The sequence below is a fragment of the Fundulus heteroclitus genome, chromosome 3 (genome assembly GCF_011125445.2).
Source record: "Fundulus heteroclitus isolate FHET01 chromosome 3, MU-UCD_Fhet_4.1, whole genome shotgun sequence".
NCBI lineage: Eukaryota > Metazoa > Chordata > Actinopteri > Cyprinodontiformes > Fundulidae > Fundulus > Fundulus heteroclitus.
This window is the reverse complement of record NC_046363.1, coordinates 43068415-43083596: the sequence shown is the minus strand read 5'-3', so window position 1 is coordinate 43083596 and position 15182 is coordinate 43068415. Positions and strand designations below refer to the sequence as shown.

Here is a 15182-nt window from a genome sequence, read left to right as displayed (position 1 = left end):
CCAGAGAGACAAAATCCTGGAGATTATGTTATAGTTAGACTTCTTATTTGTACACAAGTTTTGTTATTTACTGTTATTTTCTATCTACTGAGCTCATTGAGCCACTTGGAGGTCAGATGAACGTACAGTAAACAGTAGATATGGTCATTGGAAGTACTTTGCACTGTTCCAACATACTGCATGTAAATTAACTGCTGTAAGCATTTCTTTCAAGTTTAATGTTGAGACAATGATTTAGAAAAGTGTTTCTTTTGTCTTTAACATAACCTAATTTGCACATAACCTTATATATTTGTCTGTCCAATTATTTTTCTTTCTTACAGAAAACTTTTTTAACTTTGAGTAATTTCTTGGCTGACTACTTTTTCTAAAGCACCACTTACATAATCTCAAAGGTTTTTAAAAAAAACTGTTTCATCCATGTGGCTTTAAACACATGACAGTCAGCTCCATTATTTTTCATTTCATTTGAATTTGAAGATCAACCTTTTTCTGTCTCACTTCTCTTTGTTCTTATGTTTATGTTTAAACCAAAGGAAAAAACATTAATAGATCAAAATATTCAAACTATTTAACGTTATGATTTCATTACCAATTATAAAATTGCACTTTGGATTTAAGAACTCTGAAAAAGTAAAGTAAAAACCTGCTGTAGTGGTGAAGACCCCTGGAGAGGGCAGTGTTCCCGTTGTAAGTGGTGTGGTACAGCGCATACATTCGCTTGGGAGGGGAGCTGTGGATACGATGGACAGAAGATTTTAATCAGCCATAAAGTGAATGGTTGGCCTGGACAAGAAGTCCACCTTTGACAAATTATTAGGATTCGCTCTGTCCCCCAGCAGCAGACAAAAAGATCAATTCAAAATGTGCTGCAGCACTTGTCTATGAAATAAAGCAGACATACTGTGTATTTACACAATTCTTACGATAATTTCCAATTGTAATATATTAATGACGTGTTTATTAAGTTTGCATGCAATCGACTTATTAAAAGGCTGAATATGATTCATCAAAAGAGCAATTAAATCAGGCATACCAACTGAAAAACCAACCTTTACACAAAGTCACTGGCAGAAAACAGAGAAGACCTTACCTTGTATTAATTTCCTCATCCAACTTCCTGGAGTTGAACAGGTTGGCTCCTCCCACATAGCCATGGCAACATGGCAGAAGCTCCACTGGGTTGGCAGCGACTGGGGGTGGACAGGCCTGTGAACAGAGGGGTGGGAACGCAGATCGGTGTGAAAGGCAACCCCAGCATTGATACCTCTGTGGCCTCCTGACATGGAATCAGTTTGCAGGATTCAGGAACTGAAGTTAGTGAAGCAAACAAAATCTGCAAAGAAGCATTTTACACAGATAAATGCAGCTAAATGGTACTAAACAAAACAATATATAAGAAGTAAAATCAATTACTGTAAGCAGAAAAGACTACAGGGAGTGTTTTATTTGTTATTAACACAACTGTCAATGAGAAAATGGCGGATTTTGGATTGAAAGTTTCTAAACTCAAAGCTTTTTCTACACAGTTAAACTATTACGCATTACCTTCATATTTAGTTCTCTGTGAGAGAATCTGGTAGTTCAACGTATTTTATCAGTCAAAGCTCAAAGGCTGTAGGCTGACATGAACACGTCTTAATTCGCACTGTTTCTATTGAGTCCCACTCCGACCCAACAGGTGGCGATAATGCACTTTTATTTATTTACTTATTTATTTATTTATTTATTTTACCATCTCCTGAAGTCAGAGTTTTGAGAGCCAGTCAGAGGTGGTGGAGCAACCCCGACCTCATTATTCAATATGGCTGCTGCACACATGAAACTTATTAAAAACTTTAAACTATTTATTAGCATTTCTGACGATCTTTATTACATCTAACCAGTTTCAGACATAGCGCTCTACAGCTTCTATGTGTGAATGTGTCCCCCTAGTGCTTAAGTATATAAAGAAATGATTATTGACTTATTATAGTTAGCAAAAACACAAAGAATAAGTCCCACTGTTTTACAACTTGCATCTAGAACACACTCAAATCAGGAGTAACGTCATTCTCAGACCCCTGGGACAAATCAAACCAGCATATCTATGCAGTTCCAACATCTGAGCTGCAAACAGTCTCTCGTGGAAGGAACCTAGCGGATACTTTTACAAAACTTGGGTTTAGTGGATGACTAGACAGCTGGCACTACATTTTGTGTGAATTTTAGTGTGACTTGATATTTTCCTTCCATAGGAGGTGGATAGATGTTAAATCAATGCTATAATCAACAGGAAGTTAAAAAATAATCCTATCTATGTTGATATTTTGAAATGTTTTGTGCTCCTAATAGAACGATTTCAAATTTCAGGTGTTATTCTTTTATAATATTTTTTTTATCCAGGGTTAGTAGTACAAGGAGGTACAGTGAGGAAGTTTGTTTAAAAACTTATAAATTTAAACTGATCAGAGCTGAAAATGCAGAAAATAACCTGCTTGCACACAGCTTTTCATGATAAAGAAGGCTGGTAGCTGTGTGAAATGCAGCGGTAATTCCTTTAATACTACTTCCTCCTATCTAATAGTAACTGTAAGGACTTCCTGATCTCTGATCCGCCTCTTGTCCGTGCCGGTTTTCAGTTTGTTCCCTATAGTTCTGGTTATAGCTTCACATCTGTGACAGTCACAACATAGTTTAATGTGTTGCTGCTGTAACCTGGTACACACTGGTTCTGTATATTCCTGTAAGAGGAAAATACAGATGGCAACCTCTGTTATCAGCAACAAAAGAGGGCTGCTGCCGTTTTCTGCTCCATACAACGCACCATCACTCCATGTATGGTTGAGCAAATTCTGTTTTTCCAAAGGCTTCATTGCATGTGATCTTACCGAGTCAGTGTGTTTTAAAATTATTTATCAGCTCTGAAAATCAGGGGAAAAAAATAAATAAATCAAGAAACTTTAAAAAATCCTGACATATTATCCTTCTGTTGATTAACTACTGTATACTATTTTTTCAGCTTTTTAGCAAATCCATTTGATTTAACTAAAATCATATCTTCTGTCTGTCCAGCAATGCTATCATTGTGATTTTTCATGAGATTCAAGTTGAAATGGAACAAATATTTAAGTTACTTGTTTATTCTGAGATCAGCTGCAAATACTTTCTGTAAGACTCCTCACATCTGTGAAGTTTAGCTCTAAGTAATATTTAATTTTCTTTTTGCTTGAAGTACACAAGAACACCTCTTATAAAATCTCGGAAGCTGCATTTAGATCAGATTTATTTTTTGTCATTTTCTTGTCTAATCTGGAGACTTCCAGTTTAATGTATTTTTTTCATAATTAATGATAATACTTTTTTTAAAGGGCACAAATATGGGAGGGTTTCTTAATTTTCAGTACCGTATTTATCAGACTATAAGACTCACCGGATTATAAAGCGCATTACATATTCTTCCCAAGTGTGTAATATCACTCCGCCCCTCCGGTAGGGTGACCAGATGTCCCCCATTTCCGGGACAGATCTCTAATTTTGGGATACTTCTGGAATTGAACAGGATGTTTTCCCGTCTATTCCCTGCCAAACAGGAGCGTATGCGCATCTGAAATTAGAACTGAATTCTAATTTAGGCGTCGTGTAGCGTAAATACAAGCGTTGTATGTGCCCATTAAGCTTCTAGTGTGTATTAATTGACTGGTTAAAATGAAAAGCTAACCTAAGCTTAGGACACGCGTATGTGTTCCCTCTTTAACACAACTCTCTCCTGAGAGGAAGAGCTATGCGTCTCTGTGGGCAGAACAGAGCAGCTGGACTACACCGCCCCGTTTCTAACATAACGCCAAAATAAACGTACTGTAACTCTTATACTGAATTAACTTACTAGGTTTGTTGTTGCTAGCACGTACTCCAGGCTGCCTCACATGAATGCACTTCTAGTTTAGACATTACAGTCAGGCAGTCTTGTAGACAGCTCAGGGGTCCTCAGGTAGTGACACAGTGTACCGTAATGCTCCTAATATCCATTGAGCGGGGCGGCTTCGTTTCTAACTAAAGTTGTACTTACACATTTTAACAGATTTCTGAGTGCATTGTATCACATAAAATTAATCAGTAAGCACAACGGTGATCATAGATAAGGCATACCATCAGTTTTTGAGAAAATTTAAAGATTTTAAGTGTCCCTTATAGCCTGAAAAATACGGTATTTTGTAAACGTGTCAAGCCATTTTACCATTTTGGAATGCTGCAAAAAAAACTTAACTTATTGGAATTTTCAATTCCAAATTAACACATATTGCAATTCTCGAATGAAAGGAAATGAAGATTTATAAACGGTCATAAAACAACATCCCAAGTTTTGAACGTCCCCCAGAACTCTGTTAAATCCATCAGGGATGGACCTCCTGCAGACCTACCAAGACATGGACGTCCACCTGAACTAAAGGAGAGCATTGGTCAGAGAAGGAGCCGACAGGCCCAAAATAACTCTGTGGGAGCTGCAGGAATGACAGATAAACTATTAATGATGAATTCCACAAGCATTTATAACAGCAAACAGGCTTAAATAACTGAGACTTTGCACAGGCGTGTTGGGCTTTATTAAAAAAAGTGCCAAGAAGAAGGCAACTGTTGAAGAAATTAAGTATTGTTCACATGAGTGAACATGTGGAATAAAGTTCTCAAACTCTGTGGCCAACATGCAAAAACACTTGCCTGAACACACCATCATGTGGGGATGTTTTTTTTCTTCAGCACGGAAAGGGAAGCTGATCAAAGTTGCATTTAAAAAAATGGATGGAGCTAAATACAGGGCAACAAAAAAATGTTTGAACCTGTGAAGGACAGAGGTTCACATTCCAGCAGGACCACTACCCTAAACATACAACCAGAGCCTCAACGAACCACTGAGCTGGTTATACAAAGACAAACAGAACAACATCTTTGTGTCTATGCGCACAGAGGTGGTAGAGAAGCACCCTAAGAGACGTGCAGCTGTAATTACAGTAAAAGGTGCACTGACTCATGCACACCACACTTTCAGATCTCTTATTTGCAAAAAGCTGGAACGCCATGCATCAACGACAATTATGTGTGACTTTGTGCTGCTCTGTTACTTGCAATTCTAAAAAAAAATTATAATAATTGAAATTTGTGGTGGTAACATGACAAAATGTGAAAATGTAACATGTTATATATATACACCTTTGCAGTAGAGTAATCATGACCCTTCTGTCTATAGTGTACTTATCAAACTTCTGTGAATGAAAAATATTAACTCACTGAAGCATATTTTTTGCATCACTTGGAGGGGACATCCCATCATTTGACACTGTTACCGGTTAGGAAGGCGTCGGTCTGTCTACCAGCGATCCATTACAAGCAGAAACATCAGGATCGTCAGATAGAGCCATCAGTCATCGTTCTGCAGCATGACTGTAATGATGAGGGACTATTACTCCGAGGCTTCAGCAAACGCCTGTGCCTTTAAACACTGGTGCTCTGTCAGAGATGCACTGTCAAGGTGCCAGCACCACCTGGCCAAACTGTAAATTGACTGCAAAGTGCACTTGGAAGTGATCCCGGGCCATCAGCATTCCTATCTCCCTTTCCTCACTACAACCGAGGAGCAGCTCCTCAAAGACGGGCGGAGATTAGCATCAGTCAGAGGAGAACAATGAGGCCTGGATATGCCAGAGGAAGAGGGGGAAAAAAAGGCAACAGAATAAATGAGAGCTCTGCAGAGCGGATTGTTCCAGGATTACAGTATGTGCACATACTCAGATCACAGTGATGAGTGGGAGGAAAAAAAAGCACAAGGAGCATGCACGGTTAAGAATGCAGAGTATAAATAGCAACCACCACATGTGATGGTGCTTGTTTCAGAGCGATCCGCTGGGAATTGGCTTTGATGCTAATGATAAATGCAACGCTGAACTGCAGGTGTTGATGAAATACAAGAGCAGGTTTTGGCAAGATTGGATTTGAATTATACATTTTACTGGAGCAATGCCACGTCTCTCGCAGCTATTATTAATCTATCTGTGTACCCTCAAACATTAGCATCCCGCAGAAAAAAAATAAGAGCCGCTACAGAGGCTCTGAACTGAGAAAGAGAGTAAAAACCCATCTCAACGGTGAAATCTTCACGACGCCGCGTGACTGACGGCTTATTTGAGTTTCAGAGAGCTGTTTCCCTGGCTGCAGTAAAAAAAGGAACAAAATATCAACGACGTTTGGTGTCCCCCCCCCCCATCCCATCCTGAGACAGAGGCGCTGACCTGTGTCTCCATGATGCGGCGCTTTGATTTACGCGACTCCGACCCCCCCACTCTCCTCTGGCAGGGCAGTGACAACGGGCTGAGGAGAAGAAAAACACATAAATTAGTACACAAGGGCACACACCAGCATAATATTCATCATGGGCAGTTTATTACTGTGGCTTCATTCAGGAGCGCTGACAGGTACACCCTGCAAATAAGTTTCATTTTTACTTAATAATACCGTTTTAAAAAAAAGGATAGAAACACCTGGGTTTCTTATATTTACAGTGTTTAACAAAAACTTCTTTCCCTTTTGTGACACATAATACAAAAGAAGCTTTATTTTATTGAGGTTTGTGTGTACCAGGCCAACACAGAAGAACATATATTGTACTTTTTAGGTTGAAGGAAAAGAACAATTATAAACAGTTTTCACAAAGCTCCCTTTAATCCATCTGAACACGGAGAGATGATGGCCCACCCCATCAATTCTTCCCACCCCATCAATGTCAGAATCTCCAAAAAAAAAAAAAACAGAATTTTGTTGTTCGGTTTGTAGCTCTGGAGCACACAGGTGTGTGTTAACACCATGCCAGGGTGGAAAGGCATCAGAAGCAACTGTTGCTGGAAGTGTTATACGGTGATTTCCAATCATTTGAAGTTCATCAAACTACAAAGATGAAGATTATTCACTGGGGAAAAACATTTAAAACAGAAGCCAATCTTTTAATAAATGGACTTCCCTACGAATCCTTACCATTGTCAGATCGGTCAAGGCTCAGAGAAACTGTAAGTGACCCAAAAGCTCCATTTAAGATCCTACTGTGCTCGGTTGGCACGTTAATATTTAAAGGACACAGCAGGACAATTACGGCCCGTTTGAAGCTAAATAAAAGGCTATTGCAACATAACTTAGGTTTATAGTTAAATATAGTTAAGTATAGTTAAATATAGTTAAAGTTAAATATAAATTAATCAAAATCCTTCCTTGTTAAGATCCTCAGGGTTTTGATTACTTCTTGTAGCTCCTTGAGTATTGCACCCTTTAGTATTGTTTATCTATGGATCCTCGTGTCTGTCATTAGATAAGTTTATATTATTATCAGTCTGTTAGATTTGGGTCCTGTCTTAATCCGTTTCTGTTCATTATGGTGTCAGTTGTTCTGGTAGTTCTTCATTTTCCTGCCTGTCCTCGGTTTAGTTCATTCCTTTAGTCTATCTTATGGGGTCATCCTTTATGTATTCCTGCAGATGCTGTTCTCCTCCTGCCTGTCAGATCATTTCCCTCCCCTCCTTTAATCTAATTACCCTCACTCTCCTCACCTGTGTTAATGGCCACCTGTTGTTCCTCCTCCCGGTCTCACTCATTGGCAGGTCTGCCAGGGTGAACCCCGCCTCTCGCCCAGTGAACGCTGGAGATAGGCACCAGCGACCCCATGAGGGGTTAAGCGGGTCAGAAAATGGATGGATGGACTCATTATTCAACATGCAGCTTCCCAGCTCTTGTCTGCGCTTTGGTTCTGATCAGAACTACACAAACCGGACATTCTTGGGCAGTTTCCTTTGCAGAAATGTGTGGCTTTGATGCACAGCAGCATGTTTTAAGGAAACCATCCACAGCATATCATCTTAAAGCCTCAGGCACATTGGTGGTGGTGGCAGCTTTGATGCTCCATGATCTGTGCACCTGGCACTCTTTTGGTTAACAATGAACTGTTTGTTTATTTCTTTATCCATCTGTGTGACCGCTGAAGCATGGTTCAAACTGGTTAAACCACAGAGCAAGTTTTCCAATTTAAATTAAGTTCTATTCAGATTATTTATACAGCGACAATTCATGACACACGTCTCAAAGTCAAGTCTACTGAATCGTCATGGCAGGTTGGTTAAAAAGTTTTCTGTTAAAGGAAACCCAGCAAGTTGCATACAGTCATTGACTTTGCAGCAATCCCTCATACTGAGCATGCATGAAGCGACAGTGGAGAGGAAAACCTCCAGCAGAACCAGAACCAGGCTCAGTGTGAACGCTCATCTGCCTCCACCCACTGGGGCTTAGAGAAGACAGAGCAGAGACACAGAAAGCACAGAAGCTCACATTGATCCAGGAATCCTTTCTATGTGGGAGAAAAGTAAACCTAATGGCTGTAATAGCACCTTTAGTTCATCTACGAGAGAAACACAGCAGATAAGCAGATAAACTCTGAGGCAGTGTTAAAATTCAGAGGATTCAAAAGAGCATATAAAGTTAATCTCAGTAAAGGCTCAGCCAACAGCTATGTGTAGGAGAGAGAATGGGTTAAACACTGAAAAACAGGGCCAAGCCATCCTTATTCCAAACACAGGAGAAAATCTACAAAAGAATAAATGAAAAAGGAAAAATAAAATAGATAATTATTCAAAGATGTTTCCATGGTCCAGGTAAAGTCCAGGCATCAATCCAACTAAAATCTAAGGTGGGACCAGGAGCAATGAGCAATTTTCACCACTAGGTGGCTGATGACCACTGTCTGTAGACCAAAACAAGACATGTGACAAGCCACGCCTCTTTCTACCTCCACTCAGCAACCAGAAGCTCCTTTCCCCTCCCCTTCTCACCTTTGCCTCCTAAGCACATATTTGCAAAGGATTAATACAGAGAAGAACAACATCACCTTTCAGAGGAACATTTCTAGTAAAGAAGTAACTCATAAATTTATAATGCTGAACGTGCCTCTTCGCCATTTTGCTCCTTCTATCTGCTCTGCCCTGATTGGCAGCTGTTCACATGGACATACATGGACATACATGGATGTACATGGATGTACATAGATGGATGCGCGGCCAGCCCAGCAACAGACAGGAGAACCTGCACTTCTTCACAATACAATTTTTTAGTTATTTTTATCTAAAACAATGAACTTTTACTTATTCCTGCTGTTTATAAGTTTCAGCTGCCCCCTCATGGTAGTTTTCAGTTACTTTAGCTTTAATGACCAGACTTTTTCCATGTGCATCCATAGAGCACAACATGCTACGCCACAGAGAATAGTAATAATAGTAATATCATCTTTATTGTCATTGAAACATACATTACAACCAAATGTGTTCTCTGCTTTTAACCCATCCCCCTGGGGAGCAGTGGGATGCCACTGTGCGGCGACTGGGGAGCAATCAGGGGTTAAGGGTCTTCCTCAGAGTGCAGGCGCTGGGGATCAAACCGGGTACTTGCATCCTTGTCTGAGTGCAAGCACGCTGCTCTAACCACTAAGCCAACACTCCCCCAAAAGTTCCGCCCGAACAGGGACTTGAACCCTGGACCCTCAGATTAAAAGTGTGATGCTCTACCGACTGAGCTATCCGGGCTCTAGTTGTCTAAGTCCTGGAGCGGAACCAACAGCGAGTTTAAACAAAGTTGTTTATTTTAGTTGTTTCATATCACTTTGTTTTATGTTATAGTGTTTGAGGGAGTTTATGTTGAGTTTAAATACCATGCTAACAAAGCTAATGCTAATCGTGAAGCTAACCGCTAGCATGGGGCTACTTTGGATGCTAAGGCTAATTTAGTTCACTTTTGAGCTTCATCTGTGTTGTATTAGTGAATGTGCACGTTATTGCTGCACTTTGTATTGTGATTATTTCTTGTAAGTGCATTCATATAATCATAGAGTGTATTTACTGTAATGGGAAGGATGTTATAAGTAGTTTATGTATCTAAAATGTAACATGGTATATTCCATTTGTATTGCAGTTTTACAAAAAATAACTGAGAAGATTCAGTATCGACTGGGTCTTTCATTTTGTTGGCTATCTGTCAGCCAGGACAGAATAGCTCCTTTAAGAAAGTTGATCATAAATAATTATTTCCAAATAAAAATGTGTATTGAAGTGACAGAAGGCTGAGCCGGTATTCATCCACTACGATGTGAGAGACTGATAAGGTCGGCCTGGACTGTCCACTGAGAGATGTGGATGTTCTACAAACTATCAAATCACAGGATCTGCTCACTTTTTCCACACAGCTTTTCCATTTTGGCTTCTTCACTGTTTAGTGACAATGTAGAATCCTTAGTGTGTGTTTGTACACCTGATATGAAACTTAAATAATTTTACAACCTGACAAAGAAGGTGTCGCCTTCATCCATACATGTTGAACAAAATGCTCATCCTGCAAGAAGGTGTGCATTTTCTTTACTATGACTGCATTCCTGGAAAGAGAGAACTTAATATTTCATGGCTGTCTCATGAAATGTGGTGAATAGTTCCCCAGTAGTTAATCATCCTAACGACTGACCAGTGGAAAGTAGAACCTGGTATAGTTTTTCAGGCAGAGAAAATGCAATGATAGAAACATTTCCAGAAACCTCTATAAGCTGAAGGTAACTTCCTACAGCAAATCCACTCTCTTTCAAGCTTGTTCCACTTTACAAGGCGTGTGCTTAGTCTGGATAAGAAGCAGCTAAAACCAAAAAAATTATCCAGAATGGTTATGAAATGATCAAATTAACAGAGTTTTACGCTCTTTTAGGAAAACAATGGGACACTGAGTCGGTAAATACACGCCCTGTGATATTCCTGAAGCTTCTGCAGAGATAATAGATGGAAAAAAAGAGACCTTGTGTTGTCAGTCTGACCTTCTGCGGTGGGTGATGTTGATAGGCGGGTCGGTGACGAGAGGCGAGGAATCCGACATCAGCGGAGGCGGAGCTCGGACCTGCAGCCCAAACAGACACTTCTTCTTCTTGATCTCCTTCCCAGAGACGAACCTGGGTGACAGTGGAGGGAAAGCAGCCTGATTTCTGCTCTTTTCGTCCTACTCTGTGTTTTCATCCCTCCAACATGCAGATCATGAAGTCACGGTACGTTGCAGCAGTAATCGTACTGCTTGAATCTTTTCACATGTTGTGACGTTAAAACCACCAACTACAAGTTTTATTTTATTCTTTTATGTTTTAATTTTACGTGATAGACTAACACAAAATACTGCACAGTTTAAAGGTCAAGGAAAACTATACATGGTTATTAAAACTGTGGCACTGGAGTCAATACTTTGCAGAACTGCCTTTTACTGCATTTTTTTCCTGTGTTGCACATCTACAGAAATGACAACTAGAATATCTTTGTCTAGTCTAGGCACATATTATCTATTGTCCTTAGGTCTAGACTTTGACTAGGCCCTTGTAGCATGAATAAGCTTTAATGTGAACCATCCCATAGTATTTCTGGCTGTTTGCTGTGTGTCTTTGTCCTGCTGGAAGGTGAACCTCCACCTCTGTCTCAAGTGTTTGCAGCCCCAACAAGTTATTTTTTCCAGGACTGCCTTTTTCTTGGCTCCATCCATTTTTCCCATTGTCTATGAACAGCTCCAATGTTCCTGCATGCATCCCCACAGCATGATTCTGCCACTACCATGTATTAAGCCGAAGATGGTGTGTTCAGGGTGTCATTGAAGTGTTAGTTTTCTGACAGGCTGTGTTTTAGATGGAGGCCGGTAAGATCAAGGGAAGTTCAGGTTTGGGCTACTCCCACCAGGACACCTTCTTCCACACATTTGCAGTGTCTCTGTCTGACTTGTTGGAAACTGTGTGACTTGTTGTGGCTTTTTTTCCCAATGATGAATTCCTTCTTTCCACTTTTTCATTAAAGCCAGAATTATAAAGTGTATGACTAATATAGTACTTGTCCCACAAACAGATTCTCCCACCTGAGCTGCAACTCTCTGCAGCTCCTCCACATTTATCATGGGGCTCACGGCTCCTTCTCTTGCTAATGCTCTCCTTGCTCATCCTGTCAGTGAAGGTGGAAGATCATGCCTCAGTGGTGCCATACTGATACAAATGAAGGCTTTTATCTAATCTTAGAGTAATGGAAGCTTAATATCAATGTATTTCTTTGTACTTCAGAATTATGCAGCAGTTTGTGAGTCTCTGTCAAATAAAACCCCATTAAAAACACACTGAAGAATTTTGGTTGGAACAGGACAAAATGTGAAAAGGCGGTTTAAATATCAGTACGAAAACTTGCGAGGCCCAGTGGAGCCTTCTGACACAATGTTCTTCTGCTGCTGATGAGAAGCAAGACGTGGGAACACTTCAAAGGTAGTGACTCTGTAATTAACATGCACATAATTAGAACAGACTTCGCCTGGAGAAATATGCCGTTTTCTTTGGCTGCAAGGTTATTTTTAAACAACATTCAATGAAAATCCACTTGAAGCACTTAAAATCTTTTGGTAACAATAATTTCTTAGAGGCGGCCTGCATTCTGTGCTGCTTGCAAATCAAAGATAATCTCTTTAGGTCTGTCAGCTTCATTTTCCGTCCTCTTTATTCAAAGTCACACGTTTCACTGCACCCTGTCCCCTCGTCAGTCCGTCCGTGTGCGGCTGGTGTTTGTTCTTCGCCTTAGACGCGACCACTCACCTGTCCTTGTGAGAGTTGAGAGCGTTGAGGAGATTGTGACAGCGGTCTTGCCTCGGCGTGTCAGACAGCTGGAGGACGAAGAGGAGGGAAAGGGAATCAAAGCTGTGTTCACGCAGCGGACAACGAACACCGACTGCAGATGATCATTTTCTTTTCCAGCCACCGACGACCGCAACGCTGATAGGAGGAATTAACTGTTGCTGCAGCGTGGGAGAAAAAAAGCTGCTGTTTGTCAGAACAAAGACAACCTTTCAAAAGTGACACTTGAGCAGAAGGGTCAATCTATATACACCCTCAATTATTCACACAAAGTTAATATATGGCTCTACATTTTGGGTAGTGACACCAATTCATCAATCTTTGCCGCTATTATTGGTGATATTTTCACATCTATTTTGGATCCAGATCAATTCAACGCAACTCACTTTATTAGCCTACCTTCTGACAAAAACTAATTTTTAATCCTTTTCACAAAGGGAAGTCCATCTGAAATCCCTTCAACTATCCAATTATCCAATTATCCATAGAAAAGAGGAGCTGGTGTGCTTAAATGCTTAAAATCATTTTAAAATAATTTTCCTCTCTTGTTAGCAATGGCCACCATCATCAAGATGGCCTCACAGGGAGGAAGCCAAAAGAATAGTTTTATGGATCCTATAGAGCTTAAAATTGAGAGGTTCATCCATAGTGAAGAAGGCTTCAGTACATCCAACCGGATTCTGCAAGCTCCAGGACGTCTCCTCCTGAGTGAACTACACAGTCATGTTGCCACCAGTGCAGAGCTTGCTCAAAGCTGGCAGAAAAGTGGTCTTTAATATTTCTTTTATTTTTCATTTCTTTTTAGATAAGAATGATAGAAATTAAGTGACATCAAGGAACGACATCAAGGACAGACTGAAAATGTGCAAGAAGCACAAGAGTTACAAGTTACAGTGATTTGCAAAAGTATTTACCCCCCTTGGCTTTTAACTTACACTCCAACCAGTAATTTAAATGTCTTTTAACCTTATTGTATGTGATGGGTCTGCACAAAATAGTTTAGGTTGGTGATGTTAAATGAGAAAAAAGAATTAAAAATAAAACAAGAAAGAAATGCATGTGCATATGGATCCACCTCCTTTGCTATAAAGCCCCTAAAACATTCTGGTGCAACCGGTTAACTTCAAAAATCCCATAGTTAGTGAAATTAATGCCACCTGAGTGCCACATTAAACTGAATTCAGTTCAGTTTTATTTATATAGTGCCAATTGAAAATCTGTCAGTATAAACATGCTTTTTCTGAAAGGACCCAGAGGTGCAGCACCACTAAACAACAGGCATCACACCGTGGAGACCAAGGCGTTCTCCAGACAAGTCAGGGACAACATTGTTGAGAAGGACAAGTCAGGGTGGAGTTATGAAAAATATCCAAGTCATTAATGTTCCCTCTGTGAACCATCAGACGAGAACTCACAGACCGGGCCAGGAGGGAATTCATCAGAGAGGTAGGTAACTCTGGAGGAGCTGCAGAGCCACACAGCAGAGACTGAGGATCTGTCCAGAGGACCACAATAAGCCGTGTGCTCCACAGAGCTGGGCTTTATGGAAGAGTAGCCAGAAAAAGGCATGAAGCACCTAAATGTATAGAGAAAGGAGGTGCACCTTCCAGCAGAACAACGACCCGAAACAGACTCATACAGTAACACTGGAGTGAGAAATGTGTTGGGATGGCCTAGTCAAAGTCCAGACCTCAATCTTACTGAGAATCTGTGGTTAGACTTGAAGATCGCAGTTCTCAGGTGAAAACCATCCACCATGAAGGAGCTGGAGCAGTTTAAATCCCAGAAGCCAGATGTGGCTGATCCAAAGACACAAGCAGCTGGAGCTGCTGCAAAGGTGGATCTACAAAGTACGTTTCTTTCTTTCTTTCTTCTTTCTTTTTGCTTTGTTTTTTCTTTTTTGTGAGGATGGGGACACGCTGAACCTTCCTGTTATTTTGTCATATTTGTTTTTTGCTTCACAATAAAAACAAAGATACATCTTCAAAGTTGTCAGCGTGTTCTGTAGATGAAGTAAACTCTCATTCATTCCATTTTACTTCCAGGTTGGGATTAATAATAATGCCAGGAACTGTTTATCATCAGAAGAATTATCTTTCTCACTGTTTGAGTCACCTGGTGGAGAGAATGTAAGCGCTACTATGAATCCTATGTGGCCTGAACAGGGAAGCATTCTGATCCGATCCATGTGTGGGTGTCTCCTCCACCAGTCTTCCCAACGACACCATGAATAAAGAGTGGGATCAACATTTCCTCCAAAGACAACTTCTTCTAAAAATCTAGGAACAACTAGGTGATGATCTATGGATTTTATAATGGAGAACTAAAAAAAGTGGATATCTGAGACATCAGAGAGAATTCAGTGCAGTTAAACTGTGGAAATTGTACAGCACTGTACGCATACTCCCATTAAACTATATAAACCTCTTCCAATAGATGTTTAAATAACATTTTAGTGAACTGACCATACGTGAAAATAAAATATTGTTTGTTAAAAAAT

At 40.2% G+C, this 15182-nt stretch overlaps 1 protein-coding gene across 1 annotated transcript in view; it reads right to left on the bottom strand.

Annotated features, from left to right (window-relative positions):
* phf1 (PHD finger protein 1) overlaps positions 1 to 15182 on the bottom strand; it is a 31689-nt gene that overhangs the window by 1790 nt on the left and 14717 nt on the right. The window contains exons 10-14 of the mRNA XM_036135449.1: positions 12644 to 12711; positions 10856 to 10987; positions 6264 to 6342; positions 1094 to 1209; positions 647 to 733 (exon numbers count right to left, since the gene is read on the bottom strand). Of these exons, the coding sequence (XP_035991342.1) occupies positions 647 to 733; positions 1094 to 1209; positions 6264 to 6342; positions 10856 to 10987; positions 12644 to 12711 (482 nt within the window). The remainder of the gene's footprint in view (positions 1 to 646; positions 734 to 1093; positions 1210 to 6263; positions 6343 to 10855; positions 10988 to 12643; positions 12712 to 15182) is intronic.